Source organism: Miscanthus floridulus, chromosome 18, assembly GCF_019320115.1.
Source record: "Miscanthus floridulus cultivar M001 chromosome 18, ASM1932011v1, whole genome shotgun sequence".
NCBI lineage: Eukaryota > Viridiplantae > Streptophyta > Magnoliopsida > Poales > Poaceae > Miscanthus > Miscanthus floridulus.
In genome coordinates, this window is record NC_089597.1 from 89,095,555 (window position 1) to 89,119,628 (window position 24,074).

General features: G+C 47.2%; 1 protein-coding gene across 1 annotated transcript; it reads right to left on the reverse strand.

Annotated features, from left to right (window-relative positions):
- Positions 1–6,014: 6,014 nt before the first annotated feature.
- On the reverse strand, positions 6,015–7,637 carry LOC136521235 (WRKY transcription factor WRKY28-like). The gene is made up of 3 exons (XM_066514938.1): positions 7,321–7,637; positions 6,806–7,222; positions 6,015–6,710 (listed from the first exon to the last, which is right to left on the reverse strand). Exons 1-3 carry the CDS (start codon positions 7,597–7,599, stop codon positions 6,231–6,233), a joined length of 1,176 nt encoding a protein of 391 aa, XP_066371035.1. The 5' UTR covers positions 7,600–7,637; the 3' UTR covers positions 6,015–6,230.
- Positions 7,638–24,074: the final 16,437 nt, after the last annotated feature.

Here is a 24,074-nt window from a genome sequence, read left to right on the forward strand (position 1 = left end):
CATACACATGTTGGCCCATCTTCGTTATCCCCCTTAATTTCCCCCCGGTGTCTCCTTTCAACGACATAACATATTCTTGTCATTGATAATTCCTAGATACCCAGGGAGTAATATGGGTGTGTTCATGGAGCCCGTGTTTGATGAATTGGTCTGTGCTTGGGACGAAGGGGTATGGACATACGATCGAGCTAAAAGACAACCTTCAAAATGCACGTTTGGTACCACTACTCCCTGCATGACTTCCTGCCGTATGGGATATTCTGCGCCTGGTGTGTTCACGAGAAGTTCCCATGCCCAATATGCAAGGAAGGTGTGAGGTTCATTTGGTTGTAGAAGGGTGGCAAGTATTCATCGTTCGACAGACATCGTCAATTCCTACCTCTTGACCATCCATTCAGACAAGACATCAAGAACTTTACGAAAGGTGTCAAAGTGACAAACCCTACACCACGGATGATGACTAGTGCTGAGGTTCATGCTCAAATAGATGCTCTCGTGCCCAATGAAGAAGGTGGTTTTGTGGGATATGGTGAGGAACATATGTGGACTCATATCTCAGGCATGACAAGGCTCCCCTATTTTGATGACCTTCTTCTACCACATAACATTGATGTAATGCACACTGAAAAGAATATCGCTAAGGCACTTTGGGCAACACTCATGGACCCTAAAAAGTCTAAGGACAACCCTAAGGCTAGAGTGGACCTGGCAACGTTGTGCGATAGACCAAATCAAGAGATGCAGCCTCCTAGTCATGGCAAGACCTAGAGAAGGCCTAAAGCCAATTTTGTCTTGAAAAGGACCAAAGGAGGGAAGTACTTGAATGGATCAAGACGCTAATGTTCCCTGATGGGTATGCAACAAATCTAAAGAGGGGAGTGAACTTAGGCACTCTACGAGTCAGTGGGATGAAGAGTCATGACTACCACATATGGATTGAGCGGCTTCTTCCAGTGATGGCTCGAGGCTATGTCCCAGAGCACGTCTGGCAAGTGCTGGCAGAGTTGAGCTACTTATTCCGCCAGCTTTGTGTCAAGGAGCTCTCTCGGACCGTCATTGATGACTTGGAAAAAGCGGCACCCGTGTTGCTCTGTAAGTTGGAGAAGATCTTTCCACCTGGCTGCTTCTTGCTGATGCAGCATTTGATTGTGCACCTCCCGTATGAGGCACAGATGGGGGGGCGTGCAGAACCATTGGTGCTATCCAATCGAGAGATGTCTGAAGACTCTTCGCAAAAAATGTAGAAATAAAGCCAAAATTGAGGCTTCTATTGTAGAGGCATACATTCTAGAGGAGGTGTCAAACTTCACAGAGAAATACTACACTGAGAACCTTCCTAGCGTTTATAATCCACCCCCTCGTTACAATGCTGGCGAAAATGAATCGAACCTCAACCTTTTCCAAGGGCAACTCTGAAGTGCAAGTGCATCGACCACTAAGCAATTGAAAAATGAAGAGTGGCGTAGTATCATGCTATATGTGTTGACCAACCTTGTCGAGGTGTAGCCGTTCATTGGGTAAGTTCTGAACGAACTTGTTTCATTTCGCCGTATGTCCTTGTTTCTTCGTCCAACCCCCTTGTTTCTCATTGGTACATGGAATTTCTTCGTCAATCCTGGCATGGATCAAGGCAACCTACCCCGCAAAAAAATGATACCCTTCTTTCAAAGGGTGCGGGACCAGAGAGCCCCGATTTCATTTGTTGGTTCAAACAGAAAGACCAAACTGATGCGCCTATAAGTGATGAGCTGAGACAGGTTGCAAACGGTTGTGCCGTTAGGGTCAAGTCATTTACCAGTTATGACATGAATGGATATCATTTTCACACAGCAAGCTACGAGCAGAGTCGGCCCAATCAAAAAACCACAAACAACGGAGTTCTTACGCCCGGCACTGATGGACTTGACTATTATGGAAGAATTGAAGAAATATATGAACTATCATTCTATGGTTCCAAACCTCTTACTCCTGTCATATTCAAATGCCACTAGTTTCATCCTGGAGTAACGAGACAGACCCCTAAGCTTGGGCTTGTCGAGATTCAATAGGATTCCGTCTATCCAGGAAAAGATGTCTACACTGTGGCTCAACAGGCCATCTAGGTTTATTATACGTCATACGCGTGCAAAGATGCCGAGCATCTTAAGGGTTGGTCTATTGTGCATAAGGTATCGCCACACGATAAACTACCTGTCCCAAACGATGAAGATTACAACTTCAACCCAAACACATATGATGGAGAGTTCTATCAAGAAGAGGGGCTACAAGGGAGGTTTGACATAGACTTAACTGAAGAGATGGAAATGGAAGTAGACAATGAAAGGGATGATGACGAGCACGCTGGAGACGAGGTGCGAAATCTGAAGGACATACAAATGCTTGAGCGATTATGTTTAGGCAATGACAATGAAGACAACATTCCTCCTTCGGATAGTGTTGATGAGTTGGACAATGTTGATAGTGATGACGAGACCTATGATCCAGCTAATCTCAATCATGAAGATTATTTCTAATACATGTAATACTATGTTTTTTGTAATTATGTTTTGTTCATTTTTGCATATATTTCTAATACATGTATTACTATGTTTTTTGTAATTTTGTTTTGTTCATTTTTGCACCTATTTCTAATTATGTCTTGTTTTTCTTTTTTATTGCAGGTGATTGAACAAAGATGGCGGGCGACCGTCATAGGTCCGTGAACTCGATTTACCAAAGACCACGCCGGCTATAGGAGGAGGCGGAGGGGGCGGCGGAGGGATCGGATCGGAGGAGGAGGAGGAGGACCGCCAGCCGCAGGAGGGGGCCGTCTCCTCCCATGCCGCGTGAGGAGGAGCTAGAGGACAAGGTGGCGCCCGTGGACGAGTCGGACGAGGAGCTGGTTTGGTAGATGGATGAGGAGGAGGAGGCGGAGACGGCAGGCACGGGTTCCGCTTCCTCCTACTCCTCTTTGAGTGTCTACTTGCGAGGTCCCACGAGCCTCCCATAGGTTTTGCTTTCTCACCAACACCCAGTGATTTGCCCCAAAGGGCAAAAGTAAGTAACTTTATATGTTATCACCACTACTTCATATGATATGATGAAAAAAACTAATAATTTTTCTTAATCACTTATGCAGGAACTGGGTAGTTGTGTCGGGTGGTAGCACACGGCTAGTCAACGGCATCCTCGGTCTTCTGTGCTGGCAACACTTCCCCAGCATTGTCACGTATGCATCGAAGACGGAGTCAGCCTACTCGTTTGACCACTATGCCGTCGCCCTCGATGCGGAGTACTCCAACAAGGCGGCGCGGGTGAAGGCAGAGTTTTGGGTAAGTCTCCCTCGCACAACATTGCTCAATACGTCGCATTCATTGGACTTTTCTTGAAATAATGAATGTATACATCGCTTTTGTATGCAGACTTATTACAGATGCGAGGAGGGATTTGATGCCAGGGCGGAGCAGGTGACTACCAAAGCCTGTAAAAAACTCATCACCGACATGCATCACGAGGTGCGCATCCAGGCCATCGTAACCTACTATGAGTCGAAGCTTGGAGAGAGGAAAACCAAGAAAGACGCAAGAGAGATGCAGCTGACCCGGGAGCAGTACCTTGAGGTAAATGAAGAACATCAATATTGATTTGTTTTGAGATTAAGTTGGTTGAATTTGATCTTCTTATATGTCCAATACTTGATGACGTGTAGATGATTCCCTAGTGGTGCCAAGCGTATCCCGAGTGCTGGGCGATGATGGTGGAGAAGTGGTTTACGGAGGAGTACCTCAAGATGCACAGGGATGCCCGGGACCATAGTTTACAACTGCAAGGTCCAACACACCATCAAGGCAGCCGTAGCCTCGCCGGATACAAATAAGCATGGGTACGCGAATTCATTTATCTATTATGATGCTCAGTTTCGCCTAATTTCTAATCATCGTGTGCTGTCTTTCTCGCAGTCGGCGTCACATAGTGGCCAGGCTTGCTCGGACTTTCAGGCATGGTGTATGGCCCACAAGGGCAAGGCGACGTTCGACATCTCCTTCAACCTGGAGGACCCGCCCGAGGCATACACGAACCCGAGTGTCCACTCCCGCATCAGTGAGTACACTAAGGTGGCGAGGTCGCTCCATGGGTCAGACCACGATCCGAGCACCCAGGACTTCAATGGAGAGGCCATCATGAGGGCAGGGCAAGGCAAGAAGCATGGGCGGTTCTGGCTTGGCGACGGCATCATCGACACGGCCTCTACTCCCTCTCTCCCAGATCCGAGCACGGAGCACGAGCGAAAGCCCAGCCGCACACGGCCGACCGCTGCACAGCACCGGATTGACGCACTCAAGGTTATTCCTATTTTACTCGTCATACATTGATCTTTACACACCTTAATTAGCTTTGCATTACTGAAACATTGGAGTGAAATATTGCATGCCCGGCTAGAACAAGAAATGAGGCAACGTCAGGAGCTGGAGGCCGAGCAGCAGAGGATGGCGGCCCCAGCTGGAGGCCGAGCGGGCCGGGCGGTAGGCCCAGGCGCAGAGGCTGACGGACATTACGGAGTTCCTACAAGGGCTTGGGCAACGTGTGGGCTTCTCTCTGTCAGCTGGGCTGTTGGTTCCACCTCTGCGTCCTGCAGCTACTCCTGTGAGTATGAAAGTTTTTTACTTTCGCTTGCTTGTATGGCATCTACCTTCCTAGATTAGCTATCCAAATAATCTTGTCTCACATGCAATTTTTTCTCCTTTGTGCAGTCTCCATCTGACGTTGGTTCGAATAATCCGCCTCATGCACCTCCGAATGATGGAGTTGGGCCTTCACCACAATCGCAGTGGACGAGATGAGTGCACGTTGTATTTTTTTATTTGTTGTTCACTTGGTGATAGACTTGTGATATACTTGTGATGCACTTGTGGACTTTGATGGACTTGTGGATTTATTTGGATGGATTTGAGCACTTATTATTATATATGTGATATATATTATGATGGATGTGATATGTGCGGATGAATGTGTGGATGGATGAGATATATATGTGATGAATGAGATATATATGTGATGGATGAGATATATATGTGATATATGTTTGTATGAATTTATTTGTCATGATCGAATGTAAAAAAAATTAAAAATTGCCGTTTTAGGACACTTTGCCGAGTGTTGCGCTCGACAAAGGATCCCGTTGCCGAGTGCCATGGTCACAGCACTCGGCAAAGCTGGAAATATGGGTGCTCTAAAAACCATTTTTCCAGTTTTACCGAGTGTCATGACCATGGCACTCGGCAAAGATTTTTTTTAAAAAAAATTCAAACTTTGCCGAGTGCCGGCCAGATGGCACTCGGTAAAGAAATTTTTTATAAAAAAAATTCAAACTTTGCCGAGCGCTGGCCAGGGGCACTCGGCAAAGAATTTTTAGAAAAAAAAACTCTTTGCCGAGAGCCGGATAGAGGGCACTCGGCAAAGAATTTTTTTAAAAAATAATAAAAAAAACTTTGCCGAGTGCCTGCAGGGTTGGCACTCGGCAAAGCGATCGTCAACGGGGCCGACGCCGTGATGGTCGCTTTTCTTTGCCGAGTGCCCCTGGGGCTCTCGGCAAAGCCTTTGCCGAGTGCCCGATAAAAGACACTCGGCAAAAAGGACTTTGCCGATCAATTTTTTGCCGTGTGTTCTTTACCGAGTGCCGCACTCGGCAAAGGCTTTGTCGAGTACAATTTGACCTTTGCCGAGTGTGTCAGTCACTCGACAAAGAACCTGAATCCAGTTGTGTCTAAGAGAGATTTGCACGAACTTCTTTGTCGCTTACAGCATAAGCGCATGCGATGATATTATCGGTGTTCTACATACTACCCCGCGCCGGTGCCGTACAAATTAACTCGGTCGTCCTCGATCTTGATCTGTTCGATAATCCATGCCTTATGCACACGTACGTGGAACTAATCAGGTGTGCTACTGGTGTATACATAATTTATAATTATATATACCGTTAATCTCCAGGCTTCATGCCTTCGTCATCATCTAGCTTGAACCTTGAATGGCGTACGTGCTTGAATTAGCAACTTCTTCAATGGCCCGCGCCGCCGCGCGCGCGCCAACTGATATTTCAACGGACATGCACATATACGCAATAAGTAGCTCAAATTTAATTCACTTCTTCGCCTGCGCTGAAATACTAAATTTCTGATCTACGCTTCTGAATAAATTTGCTGTCTACGGACTAATTCGTCAATTAATCATCATGTTCGTCTACTAGATTATTAATCCCTGGTCGGGGAGAGCTCGAGGATCCGGCCGGAGAGCGCGCTGACCAGCGCCGCCTTGAACCCGGGAATCCCGGTCAGGGTCACCGCCATGTGCTCCGCGAGGTTCTTCCTCGCAGCCTCCGACGACGGCCCCGTCGTCGCCGCCTCTTGCTTCTGCTTCTGCTGCTGGCGCTGGCGCTGGTGCTGCAGCGGCAGTGGCGCCGCCGCCAGTCGTACGACGGCCTCGCCCGGCGCCGGCGCCGGCGCCGCCGTCGACCTCGCGGCCCTGCCTCCGTCGTGCTGCGGCGGCTGGCCGTGGTTGTGCTCGCCCTCGTACGTGGCCACCAGGATGGTGCTGTCGTCCGCGCTGCGCTGCACCTTCTTCTTCACCGGGCACGACGGCGCGAAGGAGCACCGGAAGTAGGCGCGCGGGCACGGGTTGTCCTTGGTCACCTTCTGCCCGTACTTCCGCCATTGGTACCCGTCCTTCACCACCTGTTTTGTTTTGTTTAAAGCAGCACGAGTTAATTGACCGTAAATTCGGCGCGAAAACAGCGATGGTTAATTACGGCATCCGATCCGTTACTTACGAGGCTGAGGTCAGAGGGGTCGGCGTGGACGTATCTCCGGGACACCTTGGGCTTGCACTCCTCCCGGACGGCGCGCCGGAAGGCGGCGGCGGTGACGCTGACGGCGGCCGAGGTGCATTCCGTCTGCTCGTGGGCCGCGACGGCGGCTGCGAACGACGGCGACGGCGACGACGGCTTGCGGTTGTGGTGGTGTTGGGCGGTGTCGAGGCTGTCACCGCTCCGGATGCGCTTCCTTGACGGCGAGGCCGCGGAGCCGCCCTCCGACGTGGTGGAGGACCCGCGGTTGGCGGCGGCGGCCACCATGTCGTAGACCTGGCCCTGCAGCTCCGTGTACTTGGCCACCACCGCCCGCAGCATCTCGCTGAGCCGCTTGTTCTCCTCGCCGACGCGCCGGAGCTCCGCCTCCAGCGCCTCCACCTGTAATATAACCAGCAAGTTCCGATCCAGTGGCCAATCAGCAAAACTGCTCACGGCTGTACCAACGTTTGTAATCAAGCGATGGATCGAATGAGTACCTCTCGGTCTTTCTTGACGGCCAAGAAGTTCTCCTGGACCAAGACCTTGGTCGTCTTCGCCGGAACCGTCGGCCTCGCCGTGGGAAGGCCGACGTTGAGGTCGATGCTCAGGGAAGGCTGCTGCCCGACCCACGGGTCCATGTCCGCCGCCGCCGCCGCCGTCGCCCCCACAAGAATCGTTAGCCCCTCGATCGCGTACGTCAAGAACAGCTCAGAGGCGCGCGCTAGCGGCTGGTACTGGAAGCCAAGGAAGGAGGAGAAGCTGCTGCGCTTGTGCATAGATGAGGGGGCATGGCTCCGGGAAGGCGAATATATAAGCGAGGCAGCTGAGGTGGAGGAGGCACATATGCGTCAGTGCGTGCTGCAAGTTGAAGGCTGGCTGGGCGCTGGACTGATATGTGGCTGGCTGGGCGGACAGCGACGGCTGGGGGACTTGGGAGACTAAGGCGTGCTTGTCCTCCGTCGTCGTCTTGGTCGATGTGATCTAGGGGTGCGTGGTGCGAGTTTTAATTAGTCGCTTAAATTAAACTAATCTCTTCTTCTGGACTGCAGTGTGGTGGCGGGCGGGCGCCGGGCTGGATCATCAGGCCAGGACAGGCCAGCGCTTGGAAAAAGGGCGAGGGAAAGGGTCGCCGGGGTCAAACGAAAAACACCAGAAGATTACAGAGGATTAGCTTGCATTTTGGGAGGATTAGCTTGTTGACTCCCGCACCCCTCTTGTTGGCTGGTCTCTGTCTAACCGTCTGCAGGATGTTTCATTAGCTGGGAACCAGCTCTAATCGATTAACTCCAAAAGGTTTTATGTTTCACTTATTTGGGGGTACATGTGCTGCAACTCGGTTTTACGTACTCCCTCCGTACTCATAAAACATGTCGTTTAAAACATGATTGTGCTTACCAAAGAATGATTAATTAGAGGGTATTTTTCCCAATGTGCCCCTATTAAATAGGGTTGCGGGTACATTTCATATGAGAAAGAACCATAACTCAAACGGCTATCGTAGTGCGTCGTGAGCCTTGAGGGCCAGGTTCGATTCTTGGTGGGCGCTAGCGCCCTAATTTTGCATGGCACTGTTTGTTTTGGCTGAACGTGGTTGAGCGCGTTTCTTCACGATTTTGGCCGCGTTTCTTCGCGCTAGTACCAAAGATGCATGTCGCTGTGCACTGGCGCTCGTTTGTTTCGTTCCTTTTTTCGCTTGAGTTCACTGGTGTAACACCCTAGGTGTTTGGCTCCCACAAAAGTGCATTTCATTTCATAAACATATGCATCATCTATCTTATCATGCCATTGTACTGAAACATGCATATGCAACATTCGCAATTATGTTTGTTTCATACTTGAATTGCTTGTGAATGGTGGTAGTGAAACATGTGAATGCAACATGAGTTTCTCATACCTTGAAACATGGCAACATGGTAGTAATATGACAAGTTTAAAATTACAACAAAGTCATGAAACATGTGAAACATGGAATTGCAACATTAGAGTAAAATTGATTGTTTTGTTGCTTCATCACATGTGATCATTAGAAGTTGGTGTAGCACTTGTGTAGAGTGGTTAATTAGGGTCTAATACACCTTAACTAGACTTAGGGTAATTGATGGGACATTGTTCATGTGGATCAAAATGACAAAAATGCCCTCTAGTGGAGGTTTGACTTAGAATGACCCATAGAGTGCCACTGTTTGACTGATTCAAAAGACCAACCTAGAAACCTTGCATGGTTGTGCACCCTTTACCAAAGTTGTAGCCAATTTATCAAGGAACAAAAGTTATTTTGTGACCAACTCATGAAAATGTGTGGAACAGTCTCAAACATGGCCCACAAGTCAGATTTGGGGTTGAATTCTACACTTAGAATTTTTCTAAGTCCATGAGACGATTTTCAGTTTCGTGTGTCATTGTTTGGAGCCTTGTATCTCCCTAACCAGGCCGAACCAACTCGAGCTCCAATTGACAAAGTTGTTGTACTCACTTAGATCTTCAATTTTGTTAACTATACCATGAACCAGATCATCACCGTTTGGGAGTTATAGATCGTCAAAATCACGCTGTTAGTTGTGTCATCGGGCGTCGATTCGGCCGTTTCAGAAAAACGTCAGAAGGACGCCGTGGCCGACCGGTGCAGGGGCTGATCACCGCGTGGCGTACATGCTCTGCCAGCGTCTCCACGTCGCGCGTCCATGCTCCAGATGAAAGCCAGCGCCTCGCTCACTCGCCTTTCATCTCGCCATTTCACCCTGCCATCTTCTTCCACGCGAGCGCGGCGACCGGGAAGCTGTGGCCGCCGCGAGCCAAACCCTCTCAACCGAGCGCCTTTGTCCGATTCCTCCGAGCCACAGCACCACCGCGAACTCCTCCACATCTGCGACCACACCGTCATCTCGTTTTCGCCTCAGGTAGCGCTCACCGTGAAGGCGGCTCCACCGGGTCGCCATGACCGCCACCGGCCGAGCTCGCACGTGGCTGTGCCGCTCGAGCCTTTTGCTGCCTCCTTTTTCCCTTGTTGTAGGTCCTGTGAGTGATACTGATGCTCGTAGAGTAGGCCACTAGGGCCGTGACGCCGTCGCCTCGCCGGAGCCAACCAAACCGTGGCCGTGCGCCGCCATGGCCGTCGCCATTTCCTCTAGCTGCTGTAATAGCTGAAATTGAGGGTACCACTAGGTGCGCACGGGTGAGGCGAACACATTGACACCGATGGCCTCGTCGGAGCTGCCACCGGCGACGAGCTACACCGTCGTCCTTTCTTCCTCCCCTGTCTGTCTCGCTGACTCGCGGGACCTGCTCGTCAGTCGCCGAGCTGAGGCGGGAGCCTGACGTGGGCCACGCCAAGTTCTGGGCTGCGCTAGCGCATTGTGGGCCGCCATGTTCTTCCGGGCTGGCCCAGCTGTAGTGATTAGGTTTTTCATTTTTGTTTTGTTTATTCTTTTTCACAGATTTATGTACATATTCAAAAATGTGTATCTCCTAGTTGGTAGATCCAAATGATGTGGTTCCAATTTTGTTGAGTTCCTGATAATGTCTAGTTTATATTAAAAATGTAATTTATGCCATATTCTGTTATGAAAAATAGAGTTGCTAATTATCTCTTTTAATCATGTAGGAAATAGGGGTAATTATATCTTTTTCTGTGTAGCTCCAAATGGCATGAAATTTTTATGATGTACTGCTCATATCATGAATAGCTTGTAGTTAAATTTTCATACATTTTGGACACTGTATGTAGGAGTTAGGTAATTCTCTTATTTGCATGGATGGATCTTGTGTGAATTTTCATAATTTTTCTATAGATCTAGTAAAGGTAAAATTTGGTGAGTGTTATTCTTATGCTAGAATGATGCTAGGAAAAATGTGAAATTTGTTGCTTGACACTTTTCATTAGGGTTTCCTAATTATGCTAGAAATAGCCCTGCCATCTGTTATTTTTGATACAGCAAGTTCTGCTTGACCAAATGCTTTGAAATTTTGATGGTAATCTATGTGAAGCATGAGATAGCTACTGTAATTTTTGTAGATTTTTCTAAATAGTTTTACTATATGTTGCTTTAATCACCTAATTAACTAAATAAATTAGAAAAGGACATTAAATAATTTATTTAGAGGTTGGCACTATACTTTCTGATGTTCCTCTGGTATGTACAACAAGTTGGTAAACTTGGTTTGGTCCAATTATGCTTTTGCATCATCACTAAATATTTAACTTAGTAAACCTGCCATTTCTGGACAGATTCTAGGTTTACTTGAATTCGATTCGATTAACGTAAGAATCATGCTTTGATGTTTATAAATGATTTGTAGAGAATTTCATAAGCTTTCCAGAATGTCCTCTTGCAAGTCATTCGGAATTGTAGAACTCTTGTTGTGATTAAATTAAGGGACTGTTTGTCTGCATATGAAACTTTAACTGTTGATTTAAGTATGCCTTTACTATTCCTAAGCTTGTGGTAATGTTCCTAGGTGTTAGGTCTTTAACTGAAGATGAGCATCTTTATCTTAGGTTATGCAAGTTAGGTAAGTTGATCTTGTTCTTCAAGTTAAGTTAGATACATGTTTTAAAGTGATTTGAATAGAGATATTCTTAATCGATAAACGAGTGTCCAGTGATGTTTTCGTTAAACACTTACTGTGATTCATTCATCATGAGCATCATGTCATTCCTTATGCATCCATGATATTTATCTTGTGCATCGGCATGCAATAGGTGTACCGGAAGGTGTGACACTGCTGGAATTCGAGGAACCGAGCGGGGAGCAGCAGCAGCCAACACCGGAGGTTCAAGAGGTGCAGCCCTCGGGGGAAGTGCCAGACGAGGTCACCGTTGAGTGCCCGGATCACCGTCCGTGCAACTTTGTGAAAGGCAAGCCCCGGAGCATATTAAGCCTCCTAATTTCTGAAATGCAGTTAAAGTATTATTGTTACATATATATATATATTGTTGCATTAAGTTTAGGTGTTGGATGTAAACACTTGCTGCATTGGTTATCCAATCCTTGTCCAAATATTGATACCCTGAATCCTATGTAGCTCAGGTTCGTGTAGTACTTAGCCCTGCTTAAACGCGGTAGAAATCTGGTGATTTCCTGTCACCTGCGAGATATAGGAATATACATATGGCACGGTTGGCTATATTTGCTATCGTGGAAAAGAACCTGTCTTAATTTGAATTAAAGACCGGGCGGAGGCTTGCCAGTTTGCAGTGACTCCGTCTGTGTCGCTTAAGGACTGAATCTTGGAGCCTTTCCTGTTCATGTTGAACGCATGCCTCTCTCTTAGTTGGCCAGGTCTGGAGACCGACCACGAAGCCAAGTAGCTCACCTCAGGCCGGGAGTCGATAAGTATAAAGTATGCCTCGAAAGGGAGCCGTAGGCGTGAGTCCAAGGGCAGGTGATTTAAAAGTCCTGATCGTCCTGGTAGAAGGGTAATCCCTGAGAGTGCTGGCGCTGATCGAACCCGTGAATTTGGTTCCTGAGTTGTCTCAAAGGTGACCCATGGCTACCCTTGCAAAGTATGCCAGGGTGAGAGTTAGGAATACCCCCTCAGCTGAGTTGTAATTCGATTCGAGTCGCCGTCTCTCCCGGTTAGTGAGAACTTGACGGGCTTATCTCCAAAGTAGATACACTAAATAACATAATGGTTCAAAAATGATGATATGATGATGACGGCCTGATTATACCTGTTATGGTTAATATTGTTTGCTCCTAATAAGTGAGTGCTCTAGTACAGGTGCAAATCTAGTGGACAGGTAATTGATGATAAACTTGATGCGAAGTTTAAATTGGTTACTATATTCATAAGCTCTTTTATGCAACTGTGTCCAGCTAGCCCACCTCATAAGCCTTGCATGACCCTTGGTGTCTTTTATTTCTGGTTTTGACGGGTAAGTCTAGCTGAGTACCTTCTCGTACTCAGGGTTTATTTCCCACCTGTTGCAGATGACCAGTTCTACTTTGGTTGCTGCAAGTATTGCCTTCTCCCGGCTGGGGATGAAGATTAGACTGTTGGGCGCGGTCTCTCCTAGTTCTCGTACCTGAAGATGCTCTTGTGGGACATGACTAAGATCTGGCAATGTATTTGAAACTATGAAGTTATGTACTAAACTATGTTGCTTCCGCAAATTTGAACTTGGTTTGTAATATTTTATTTGAACTCTGATGGATGTAATCCGAATGTCACTTATGAAATGTTGTAACGAATGATGTGTTGTGTTGAATTACTACGGTCTTGGTTTGTATGTCGAGAGTTGGTTGAAATCCTTCGTGATTTCCGGACTACCGGGATTATGGGAGCTTAAGTACAGGAATTTGATCACTTCGGTGATTGTTTTTATACTTACGTTCTTATGATTTGATCGGTTCTGTTACAACTGGCGCTATTTTCTTTTTACTGCGCGCGTGCTCAACAGGCATGATGCTTGGAGTGCTTCGTCTATTTAAACGCCTCGTACCTAGCTTCCTGCATCTACTACCTTGCCTCCTTGCTTGCTTAAACTACTGTGCTTGCTTGTTCTTAGCCATGTTCATCTATGACATGGCTTAGTTTTTTTTTCTTCTTCCACTTCTCCGTACGGCGCAATGGGTGATCCGTTCCCTGCCTTTGATCTGAATGTTCGTATAGAACAAGATGACGACGGCAACCTTCCCTTCAATCTCAACGGGGATCACAACAACGGTATTGTGTCCATTGTTACTCAGTTTGCTCTTTCCATTTATGATATTCATAGCAGCCGCTTGCAAATGTCGTTTCCTTTCTCAGTTTGTTGTTTCATTTTCAACAGGAATTGATTTGAACTTGCCACTTGGTGAATTTGGTGTTGTTGACTTCGATTATGTACAAAACCTCTCAGGTAAGCAATGGCTATTATTTGACGTGGATTTTATTTGATCTTGTCACTTGATGCAATTAGTTTTTTTTATTGGTAAGCATGTTTAATTTCTTTTAATAGAACAAGTTGTGGCTAACAAGTGATTTTTTTTTAATTATCCACGCTGCGAGCGTGCGGCGACCGTGCAGGCGAGCGATCCATCCGTGGCGGCAAGGAACGGCGGCGACGATGTACTGCGACGATGAAGGGAGTGCCACGCTGTCGTGCGGCGAGAATGGCAGTGCGACGCAATAATGGGTTGCGAGTGAATGGTCGACGAAGGAAACAAAGCGGTAAACGCGATTAATGCTTAGCGGCGCGCGTGATTAGCGAAGGAAGGCAGTCGAAAGGATTCCAGGGCAAACGCGACCACGTACAGGGTCACGCGGCCACAATGACATGTTTCGCGAAAACACAGTAGAGGCCCACGACAACGTATTTTATGAGGATGCAGGGAGTACGCAATTAGCCCGGCCGGTTCTTCAGGGTTTGGGTTAGAAAAAGAAAGAAGAGACCTCGCGGTGTGATGTTGGCACGAAATATTCATTGGACCTGGACCCGGCACGCCGGCCGAGGGACAGTCGGAGACTCCGGATTGATGACAAGGACGACACCACTCGGCAGCAGGCTGCTGCAGGCAGCACGGACCTGGCCGGCGCTGGGCCTGCTGGCTACCAAGAACAAGTTGGCTTGATCTCTTCGCGCGAAGGCAGCCAACTACTAGACGGCCGGAGGTCGAGCAGGAGTATGGAATGGGTAAAGTTGGGGGAAACCACAGTGACTAGGTCGGACGTGTTGAACTTTTCCTGAAAAAGGGCCACGTTTCTTGAAGTTCAAGATCATATCAATTCTGGCCAGATTACCAAATATATGTACATGTGGTCAGGGCAAGTAGGTCTTGAAATTATCCACAAGAAAAGGTATTAGTATCCGAGTACGGGATCCCATGATGTTGAAAACAGAGGACTGGATTGGCCCGAGCAAATTCCGCTTTTGACAAGAGCAAGACGGCATCAAAGGCACGTAATAAAAGGAAGGCACAACTGACTGTCATGTTCTTCTCATCATCCGTGGCGTAGAAGAAACCGTAAAGAAAATTCATCTCACATCGTGCCTGTAGCTATACATTAAAAAACATTTTAAAGACGAATTAACATTCGTGGTAGCAGAGTAGTAATCCATGTTTCTCCTACCTTGACCACACTACTTAGCCCATGTTTAGTTCTAAAAACTTTTTCCAAAAAGTGCTACAGTATTCATCACATCGAATCTTACGATACGTGCATAGAGCATTAAATGTAGACGAAAAAAAACTAATTACACAGTTTGGTTGAAAATCGCGAGACGAACATTTTGAGCCTAATTAGTCCATGATTGAACACTAATTGCCAAATAAAAACGAAATTGCTACGATAGCCAAATTCCTAAATTTCACCTAACTAAACACCCACTTACTTACAGGCCCGGAGTCAACAGCATTCGGTTGTACTAGTTAATCGCCGCAGTTTACAGCAAGAGAAGCTGTATCGGACTACTGCTGCTGCTGCTCACGTAGTACGTCTGAACTGGCGATACGTGCATAGAGCATTAAATGTAGATGAAAAAAAAACTAATTACACAATTTGGTTGAAAATCGCGAGCCGAACGTTTTGAGCCTAATTAGTCCATGATTGAACACTAATTATCAAATAAAAACGAAATTGCTACGATAGCCAAATTCCTAAATTTCACCCAACTAAACACCCACTTACTTACAGGCCCGGAGTCAACAGCATTCGGTTGTACTAGTTAATCGCCGCAGTTTACAGCAAGAGAAGCTGTATCGGACTACTGCTGCTGCTGCTCACGTAGTACGTCTGAACTGGCGATACGTGCATAGAGCATTAAATGTAGATGAAAAAAAAACTAATTACACAATTTGGTTGAAAATCGCGAGCCGAACGTTTTGAGCCTAATTAGTCCATGATTGAACACTAATTATCAAATAAAAACGAAATTGCTACGATAGCCAAATTCCTAAATTTCACCCAACTAAACACCCACTTACTTACAGGCCCGGAGTCAACAGCATTCGGTTGTACTAGTTAATCGCCGCAGTTTACAGCAAGAGAAGCTGTATCGGACTACTGCTGCTGCTGCTCACGTAGTACGTCTGAACTGGACCGCAGCCGCCACAAACAACCGGCACTGCACAGAATCCAAGACTAGCTGGGTTATCTAGTCACTTGTTCAATCCCTAGCCAGCTGTAGATGCCCTCCTGGTGAAGTTGTCACGCCCATCACGGAAATGATTCACATTCAGTGCACTTGCATTATTACTAGTCGCCCTAACTAGCTTGCATTGGATCAGTTACTGCTGGTTCTTTGTCAAGCACACAGGTTTCACGAAATAACTAGCCAAAAAAAAAAAAAACTGGACTGTGTTAGCTCCCTTGGTTTCAAATTGTAAGTCATCCTGACGGTTCTAAATACATAGTTTTATCACATATCTAGGTACGTACTATAACTATATATCTAATAAAAAACAAATCGACTTACAATTTGAAAATGGGGGGAGTAAAAAAAAGATATAACCATTTGCTAGCAGGTTTCATTAAGAAAAGGATCACCGATAAAGTTATCTTTGGTTATAGTTGTGTCCATCTCAATCAACTTGTGTCGGAGACTTGGAGTAGATGTACTTGTATTCACCTTAATCTACGTAGGTGACGAAGACCACCACTCCAACATGCGTGGATTGAGGTGGATACGAGTACAGTCAAATAGAAAGTGAGCGAGTCAATACCTATGTTATCCGGTTTCACAAAACAGTTCCCACTTTCATTTGAGCGACTTCTCCCTCACCTGCTCTCTTTAACAGCTATCCTTCAACAATCACCACCTATAACCACCTCATTTGTTTGCCTGTCCTTCATTGTCACCGCTATTGTAACCATCTCTCGAGGGCATTCCTGTACCATGTGATGTCATAACCTGACTTTTGTGTCAAATAAATCGAAAGGTATGTATGTGATATGCTCTATGAAAACTTACGAGGTGCTCAGGGCATAGCGAAAGGTATGTATGTATAAAGCCAAAACAATTTATGATTTGGGATTGAGGGTCAAAGGAGTACGAAAAGAGAGCATTGAGATGCTTGTCTCATATCAAAGGCCCTGTAAATATAAAGTAGTACCAATCTTTCCTTCAAATTGTCTAAAAAACGCGAAAAGAAAAAAAAGGTTCTAACACTTAAAAGTGCATCAAGACGATCTGACGCGAACTTGAGTGACTAATAACAGCACCAAGAATACAACACGACTTTGGGTGTTTGAATCCAGTGACTAAAATTTAGAAGGTGTCAAATGAGGGTGTCGCATGGGGTATTCGGATACTAATAAAAAAATAAATTACATAATCCGTCAGTACTCTACGAGACGAATTTTTAAGCCTATTTAATCCGTCATTAGCACATATGTACTGTATCACCACATTGTCAAATCATGGACTAATTAGGCTTAAAAATTCGTCTCATAAATTAGTCATAAGTTGTGCAATTAGTTTCATAATTAGTCTATATTTAATACTCCATGCATATATCAAACATCCTATAGGACAACGACTAAAATTTAGAAGGACGAACCAAACACCCGCTTTCCCTAGGCCACCACATGTTGCTTGAAAAGCGCTTCTTCTAGGGTAGGAGGAGAGCATACAGTAGTAATAGGCCAGGAGGAGAGCACAGCGGGGTGCGTGCGCGGTGCGCCCCCTGTTTTGTTCGGAGTGATTGGAAAAAATAAAAAAAAGGGCACGTGGAACATGTGACCGCGACAATATCCTCCTGCCAACCGGAGCGCTCCACACGCCTGCAGGAAACCGATGTCCGTCCGTCCCCAGCCCCCAAACCAAAGTGGCCGGAATCACGCGCGAGACGGAGTCGCCGGGCCGCGGGCGCCCTCCGCTCGGGCGTGGTGCGTACATGTGGTCGGAATCACGCGCGAGACTTGAGTGACTAACAACAACACTAGCAATACAGCACAACTTACACTGGGAAGTGCAAGCTCTAAACGGAACCTTTGTGACATGCGTTATATGGAAGCACTTTTCATGTATGAATCTGGCGGCTCCAAATATAAGTTGCACACTGGCACGGTCTGCAGATTGTCAGGCTACTTGTTGGCCAAAAAGATTTAACAACGTTTGAAACTGACAAAGAAACGATGGGAGTGGTCATATATACCATTGACTTGGAGAACATATGGTATCGTGCACTAGCGTGGAGCATCGCAAGAACATGATTATCATGTCGTCGTTATGAATTAACCACACCAATATCGTGATCCGTGAGCCCACATGGCCACCACATGTTCCATGAAAAGCGCTTCTTCTAGACTAGGCAAGGAGGAGAGCAGAGCGTGGTGCGTGCGCGGTTTTTGTTTGGAGCGATTGGGAAAAGGCACGTGGAACATGTGACCGCCACAATATCCTCCTGCCAACCGATGTCCGTCCCCAGCCCCCAAACAAAAGAGAAAACAAGTACTAGAAAACCCAGGGAGCGCGCGAGACGGAGTCGGCGGGCCGCGGGGGCCCTCCGCTCGGGCGGGCGGGCGGATGCCGTCCCGTTCGGCCGGGCCCGGGCCGCACTCGGTGCTCGCCCTGGATGGATGCGGATGCGGATGCGGTCGCCGTCGCGTGGACCCCGTCGAAGATGCGAGCCGAGGCCTCCTGGCCTGGCCTGCCTCGCGGGAAAAGCTATAGCGAAGTCGCGCCGCGGCACGGATCGGGATCGGCCCCGGCCCCGGCCCCCGGTCGGCAGGTGGGACTTGGCCGCTTGTTGGTTCGTCCGAGTCTCCGGCAGCAAGTGGCCGGCCAGCGACTTGTCGGTCCTGGACCTTGACCGGCTCGCTCTCCGGGTCCCAGGGCCCGCCCGTGCCGTGCATGGAGTGGAGTCATGCGGATGCGGACGCGGACGTGGATGCGGACGGAGGACGATTCTTCTCTTCTTCCGTCTTGGTTATGGTGGTCTCGTCAAAGTTCTACTGCTGCCACTGCCGCCAGTGACTGGCGACTTGTCTGACTGCTCCCAGTCACTCACGTGCGCAACTGTGCTGCACGGATTGGATGGTGGGTGGGCTGGGGGGAGGGGACTGCGTGCCAAAGTCAAGTCTTCACCAAAGGTGCCTCTTGTTCTTCTACACACTCGTGCATCTTGGAGTACTACTCATATGCAACGAAGAATATAGATCTATACGGAGTACAAGAGTGTACATGTATAAATCTATACACCCATTTTAATTAATATATAAATGGTCGCTATATGTGGGCTTGAGGAAATATATTCTTCGTTGTACCACCCGCACGATATACTTTTGTTTTGTACATATGTACATGCTCCGATGTATCCAACATAATTGAATTACTATAATATAGTATGTGGATTTATATACTACTAACTCGGTGTCAAATTTCTGTGTGTGCGCGGAAGATTCCTCTGTTTTATTGGTCAATATAATATGTGACGTTTTGGGCGAAGAAAACAGGCCAAAATAGTTTGTTGTCTTTCTAAAAACATTATGTGCATTTGACACGGAGGTAGGAGCACGCTATTTAAAGTCAAAGGTTCTAGCTTCTCATGGTTACTTTGTCAATTTCGGTACCATTCATGAATATGATGCATGTTTTGGTTAATTTCCTAAAAAGATGTGGACCTGTTATAAAAAAAAAGAACAACTTTGTTCGACTTATAAGGTTTTGCTGCATACTTATATATGAGGATTGAATCGGCACCAACTACTACCTGAGACAAGCACGGTTTAATTACTTACATATTCCTGAACCATACGTGATTCATGAGGTTGGTCAATCAACCAGTTTGACTGTGTGGCAACAAGGTCAGATCGAGCGTCAGACTCAGAGATAACAACGAACCTTGCAAATCAAAACTCCTATCTACCCAGCATGCAGATGACAGATAGACAGACACTCGATGGTGCCGCGCGTAGTGGGTACGATCTAGAATAATGCATAAATGTGAAATGGCGGGCGCGTTTAGTTGCTGCCGGAGTTGGCGCCGCCGGATGACTGTAGCACTGCAGCGCACTGTAGCATTTCGTTTGTATTTGATAATAATTGTTCAATTGTTGACTAATTAGGCTCAAAACGTTCGTCTCGCAAAGTACAACCAAACTGTGCAATTAGTTTTTAATTTCGTCAATATTTAATACTCCATGCATGTACCGCAAGTTTGATGTGACGGAGAATCTTCTTTTTGCATAGTGTCAAAGTTGAGAATTTTGGTGAACTAAACAAGGCCTCGAACTGATATGCATCATCGTCGTCCAGGCATAGTGTGTCTGGACAAAACAAAAAAGGTGAATGAATGAATGCAGTGCCGTGGAAAGAAGAGAGAAGAACGACCAAGCTTTCCATTTTCCTCGCGCCGCCGGCAGCTGGCTCTCTAGTCTCTTGCATTGAAAGAGTGCTCGCCTGGACTATCTTTTTCACGGGGGGTGCAAGTGGTGCTTGCTTCTCACCGCCTCAACCAACAATTCAATTCATCACGGAAGAACTCGATGCGCGCATGGACCGGACGCGAATCCGTGGGCCGGGGCGCCGGGCGTCAATACCACTGAGCAGAGCAGGGTCGCTCTCTGACAATAGCAAGCGTTTCATCAGTTTTGCCTGGTCTGGTCTCTTCCCTTACCTTCACCTCACGTTCTGGAAGGGGTAGTTTGACACTCTTGTGGGCGAAAGCGCTACAGGGAAAAGCTGAGACAGTGGAAACTAATGGAAACACTTTGTTGCCTAATAATTTAAGACACCTTGATCGTTTCTGGGAGTTATAAGCCGGTTGATGTTGTTTTGTTGTGAGAGAAAAATATTATACCATAGCTGATACAATCAAGCGAACAGAGTTATGTTTTGTTTTGTTGTGAGAGAAAAATACTATACCATAGCTGATACGATCAAGCGAACAGAGTTATGTTTTGTCAAGCAGGTTGGAGCAGAATGAATGAACGGAACATGCATGCCTTGACCGTAACCCCGATCACTCCACAGACATGTTAAATTTGGTCAATGCCTAATAACTTTACCGCGACTGACTTTAAGTAAAGAAGATAATGTCTATCATAAAAGGTATGATGAAGAAATGATCATCAGACTTTTGAAGTAATTTAGTGCGAGAGAATCGGCCTGTTCGCTGGTTGGTTTCTGCGCTGATTTAGGCTGACTGGTGCTGGTTTATTATGAGAGGAAAACACTGTTGGCTGGTTGGTTTGGGCTGGCTGAAACCAACAAGCGAACAGGGTGAATGTGTCCCTAACATATGGGGAAAAAGAGCTACGACGAGAGTTTAGCAAGCCAACAAATATGTGTTTCAAAATCCGTGACACGACTAAGACCGATTATTTGTGTCTAGGAGCTCATATAGTTAGTTTTTTTTTTTTTCCATTATGTCAGGTACCACTTTAGGACCGATTTAGGAGAGCTCTCTCTTTTACTCATCTTGAGCGGCACTGCCTAAATTAAAAAAGGCTTCAATTCTTACTTGTCTATTTACATAGCCCATCTGTTTTCTAGGCACTCCTTTCTATTGCTTTCTCCATCGCTACTGCCTAAAACATGACCTCTATTTTTTAATTGGAACCCCAAGCTATTCCTAAATCATCTCAACCCTTCCAAAAAATGTCTTCTTCTCTTGCTCTTTCAACCTATAACCATGTTTCTTTCCGTTTCTGCCCCCAACTCCCTTCACGTAGCACAACACCGGCACGGATAGAGGAACAACCGATCCGTCCAGTGTCTGTCACTGAGAGGTAGGGTGACCGGATGGAAGGTACGTAGCGCGGTCGAAGGACGGTCCCGTCAGGCGGACATGAGACACTGGGCAGAGAGGAGACGGGATTGTGGGGTGAGGAGGCAGTGGCGCTGGATGAGGAGGAGTGCAAGATCCTGCGATGAGGATCCAGGGTGGGGTTGGAAGGCGGTGGCGCCGATATTATGCTGAGGGGTACGCTGGTCTTCATTATATACTGGTTCATATGCTTGGCTATTCTACCGTGCTCTGCCACCTGCTGGCTATACATGGAACCTTTGTGCCATTTGATCACTTAATTTGTGACAAATTTTAAATCGCAAACATGCTATTATTTTGAGATGGAGGGAGTAGCGCGCAACGGATCGAATTCCATGTTCCTGGAGACACCGTACTTATAGTAAGGACTTGTGCGAATTCAAGATTAGCAGGCAACGAGCGTTATATTTTGTGCAGTATAGTAGTATACTTACGTGTTGTCTTGCACGCATTCAAGGTTTGACAATACAGGCAGGCTCGCTCGCTCAAACACGACTGCTCCAACGATGACGATGACGACGACGGACGTTGCGTGCTAATTATCGTACTGGATTAGTCAAGCGCCTACATTACAGGTTTACAGGGACCGGAGTACGTGATTTGTCGGATCAGCCTTTTGACAAGTAGTAGTACGTCTAGGAACGGTCTGGCTGACCGAGTGGTCAGTGCAGGCTCAGTACCTTCTCCTTAGGGTGGTCAGAGTTCGAGTCCCAAGAGACTCACTCTTTATTTATGGTTTCGGCCGCAGTGAGCAAGAGGGAAAAAAAAACTCCTTCGTCTGCCCCATATTCAAAGCACAGGTCTGTGTCTAACTCATCTCACGGAGCTACTATGCCGCTGTGTATAGGTGGGACAATGATTCAGGAGTTTTCTCGATCTACGTGAGAAGATCTTCTTATGATGGAATACCCGGATGCTGTCTAGCCATGACGGATCAAGTTTTGTAGTACGTGTTAGTCTCCTGGTCCTGGCGTTTTTTTTTTTTTTGGGGAACAGCCGGAGCTTCATTCATTGATCATGAACATGAGTACAATCTGTTTCTAAAATACCCCGTAAGCTTGGTGGTGGTTCTTGCCACTCCTCCACCAGATTGTTAACGGGATACTAGCTTGGTACATTCTGCAGAACAAGTGTACTCCTATATGCTTACTGATGGCAATTACATGGTAATTTTATACTGACAAGTAGTGTAGTACTGTAGTAAATAAGGAATTAGCAACGAGACCATGTGCGCGCGCGAGTCCTGACTTACAAATATACATAGCCCACTATACAAATAACTAATACTACTATTCGATTTGGTCAATTTCTAGGGCGACTAACACTAACGGTGTCTATCCAGTGAAGCAAACACTTGGGACCGTCGCGGGGCGGGGAGGGTGGTGGAGTGGAGCCGTGGAGGTGGAGCCGTGGAGGCGTGCGTTCACACGGCGTTCAGCTTCAACCCGTGTCAATTTCGCCCCTACTTTTCCCGCGGCGGCTTGGGCGCTTGGCCGGGGTGCCCGCCTCTGCCTCCCTGGGATCCCATTCCCATGCCATCGCTGTCGCCGCCGCTCGCTCTCCTTCAATTTGTTGCCTGGGTTTGGTTTGGTTTTCTGACTGACCGTGACCGGCCGGGGACGGACTGGGATACTGAAGGCTGATGAAAGAAAAGAAAAGAAGGCTGGAGCTAGCCAACCCTGCTGGACTAGTCTGGTTGAGACGGCGACGTTTAATTACTAGAGCGACCGGTGGGAGTATATTAGTGTGTAGCGCTGTGTGGACTTGCTCTGGAACTGTCGACCCGTGGTATTGTATATTCTTGTCCATCCGTTACTACAAGTTCAGTTCACGCCACATATACTCCCTCCATACCAGATTTTAAGTCGTTCTGGATACATTACGAATCATGTCGTTCTCTGCACCCGAGGCCAAGTTTGAACGCGATTCCCCCTCCCTTAATCACGCGCGTGCACGCCGTCCGCATTGATCGCGCCTGTTCGTTACTCACGCCACCCGTTCGGCTTGCCGCTGGCCGATCCAATAAGCGCTCGCACTGCCTCGCACTTCGTTCCTCGCCGCACGCCTCCTCGCCTCGCCTCTACTTACATCCTCTTCGCGTAGCCTCGCTGCTCGCCGCACGCTGCATGTCCTCGTCGCCTCGCCTCGCCGCTCGCCGCACGTCCTCCTCACGCGCCCAAACTCAAGCAGCACAGCGCCATGCAACGAAGCACAGTGCCATGCAAATAATCTGGCGAATAAAAAAAATACCACGGCTGCCAGCACTCGAACGGTGGACGTCTGTCCTCGGGCCGCAGAGCCTTGGCCACTCGAGCTACGAAAGTTTGCTAGATAAGCAGCACGCATAGGCCTATTTAATAAGGGCAAGGATGAAAAATTAACCCCTAATTAATTTCTCCCTGGTATGCATAATCCTATCCTAAAAGACTTGTTTTATGGGTACGGAGGGAGGACTGAAGTAGAGTACAGAGAAGGGGGAAATTACAAATTAGAGACGTGTAGACCGAGAAAAAGCAGAGATTCAGGATCTGGATTGGAGAAGATCCTGACACTTGAGC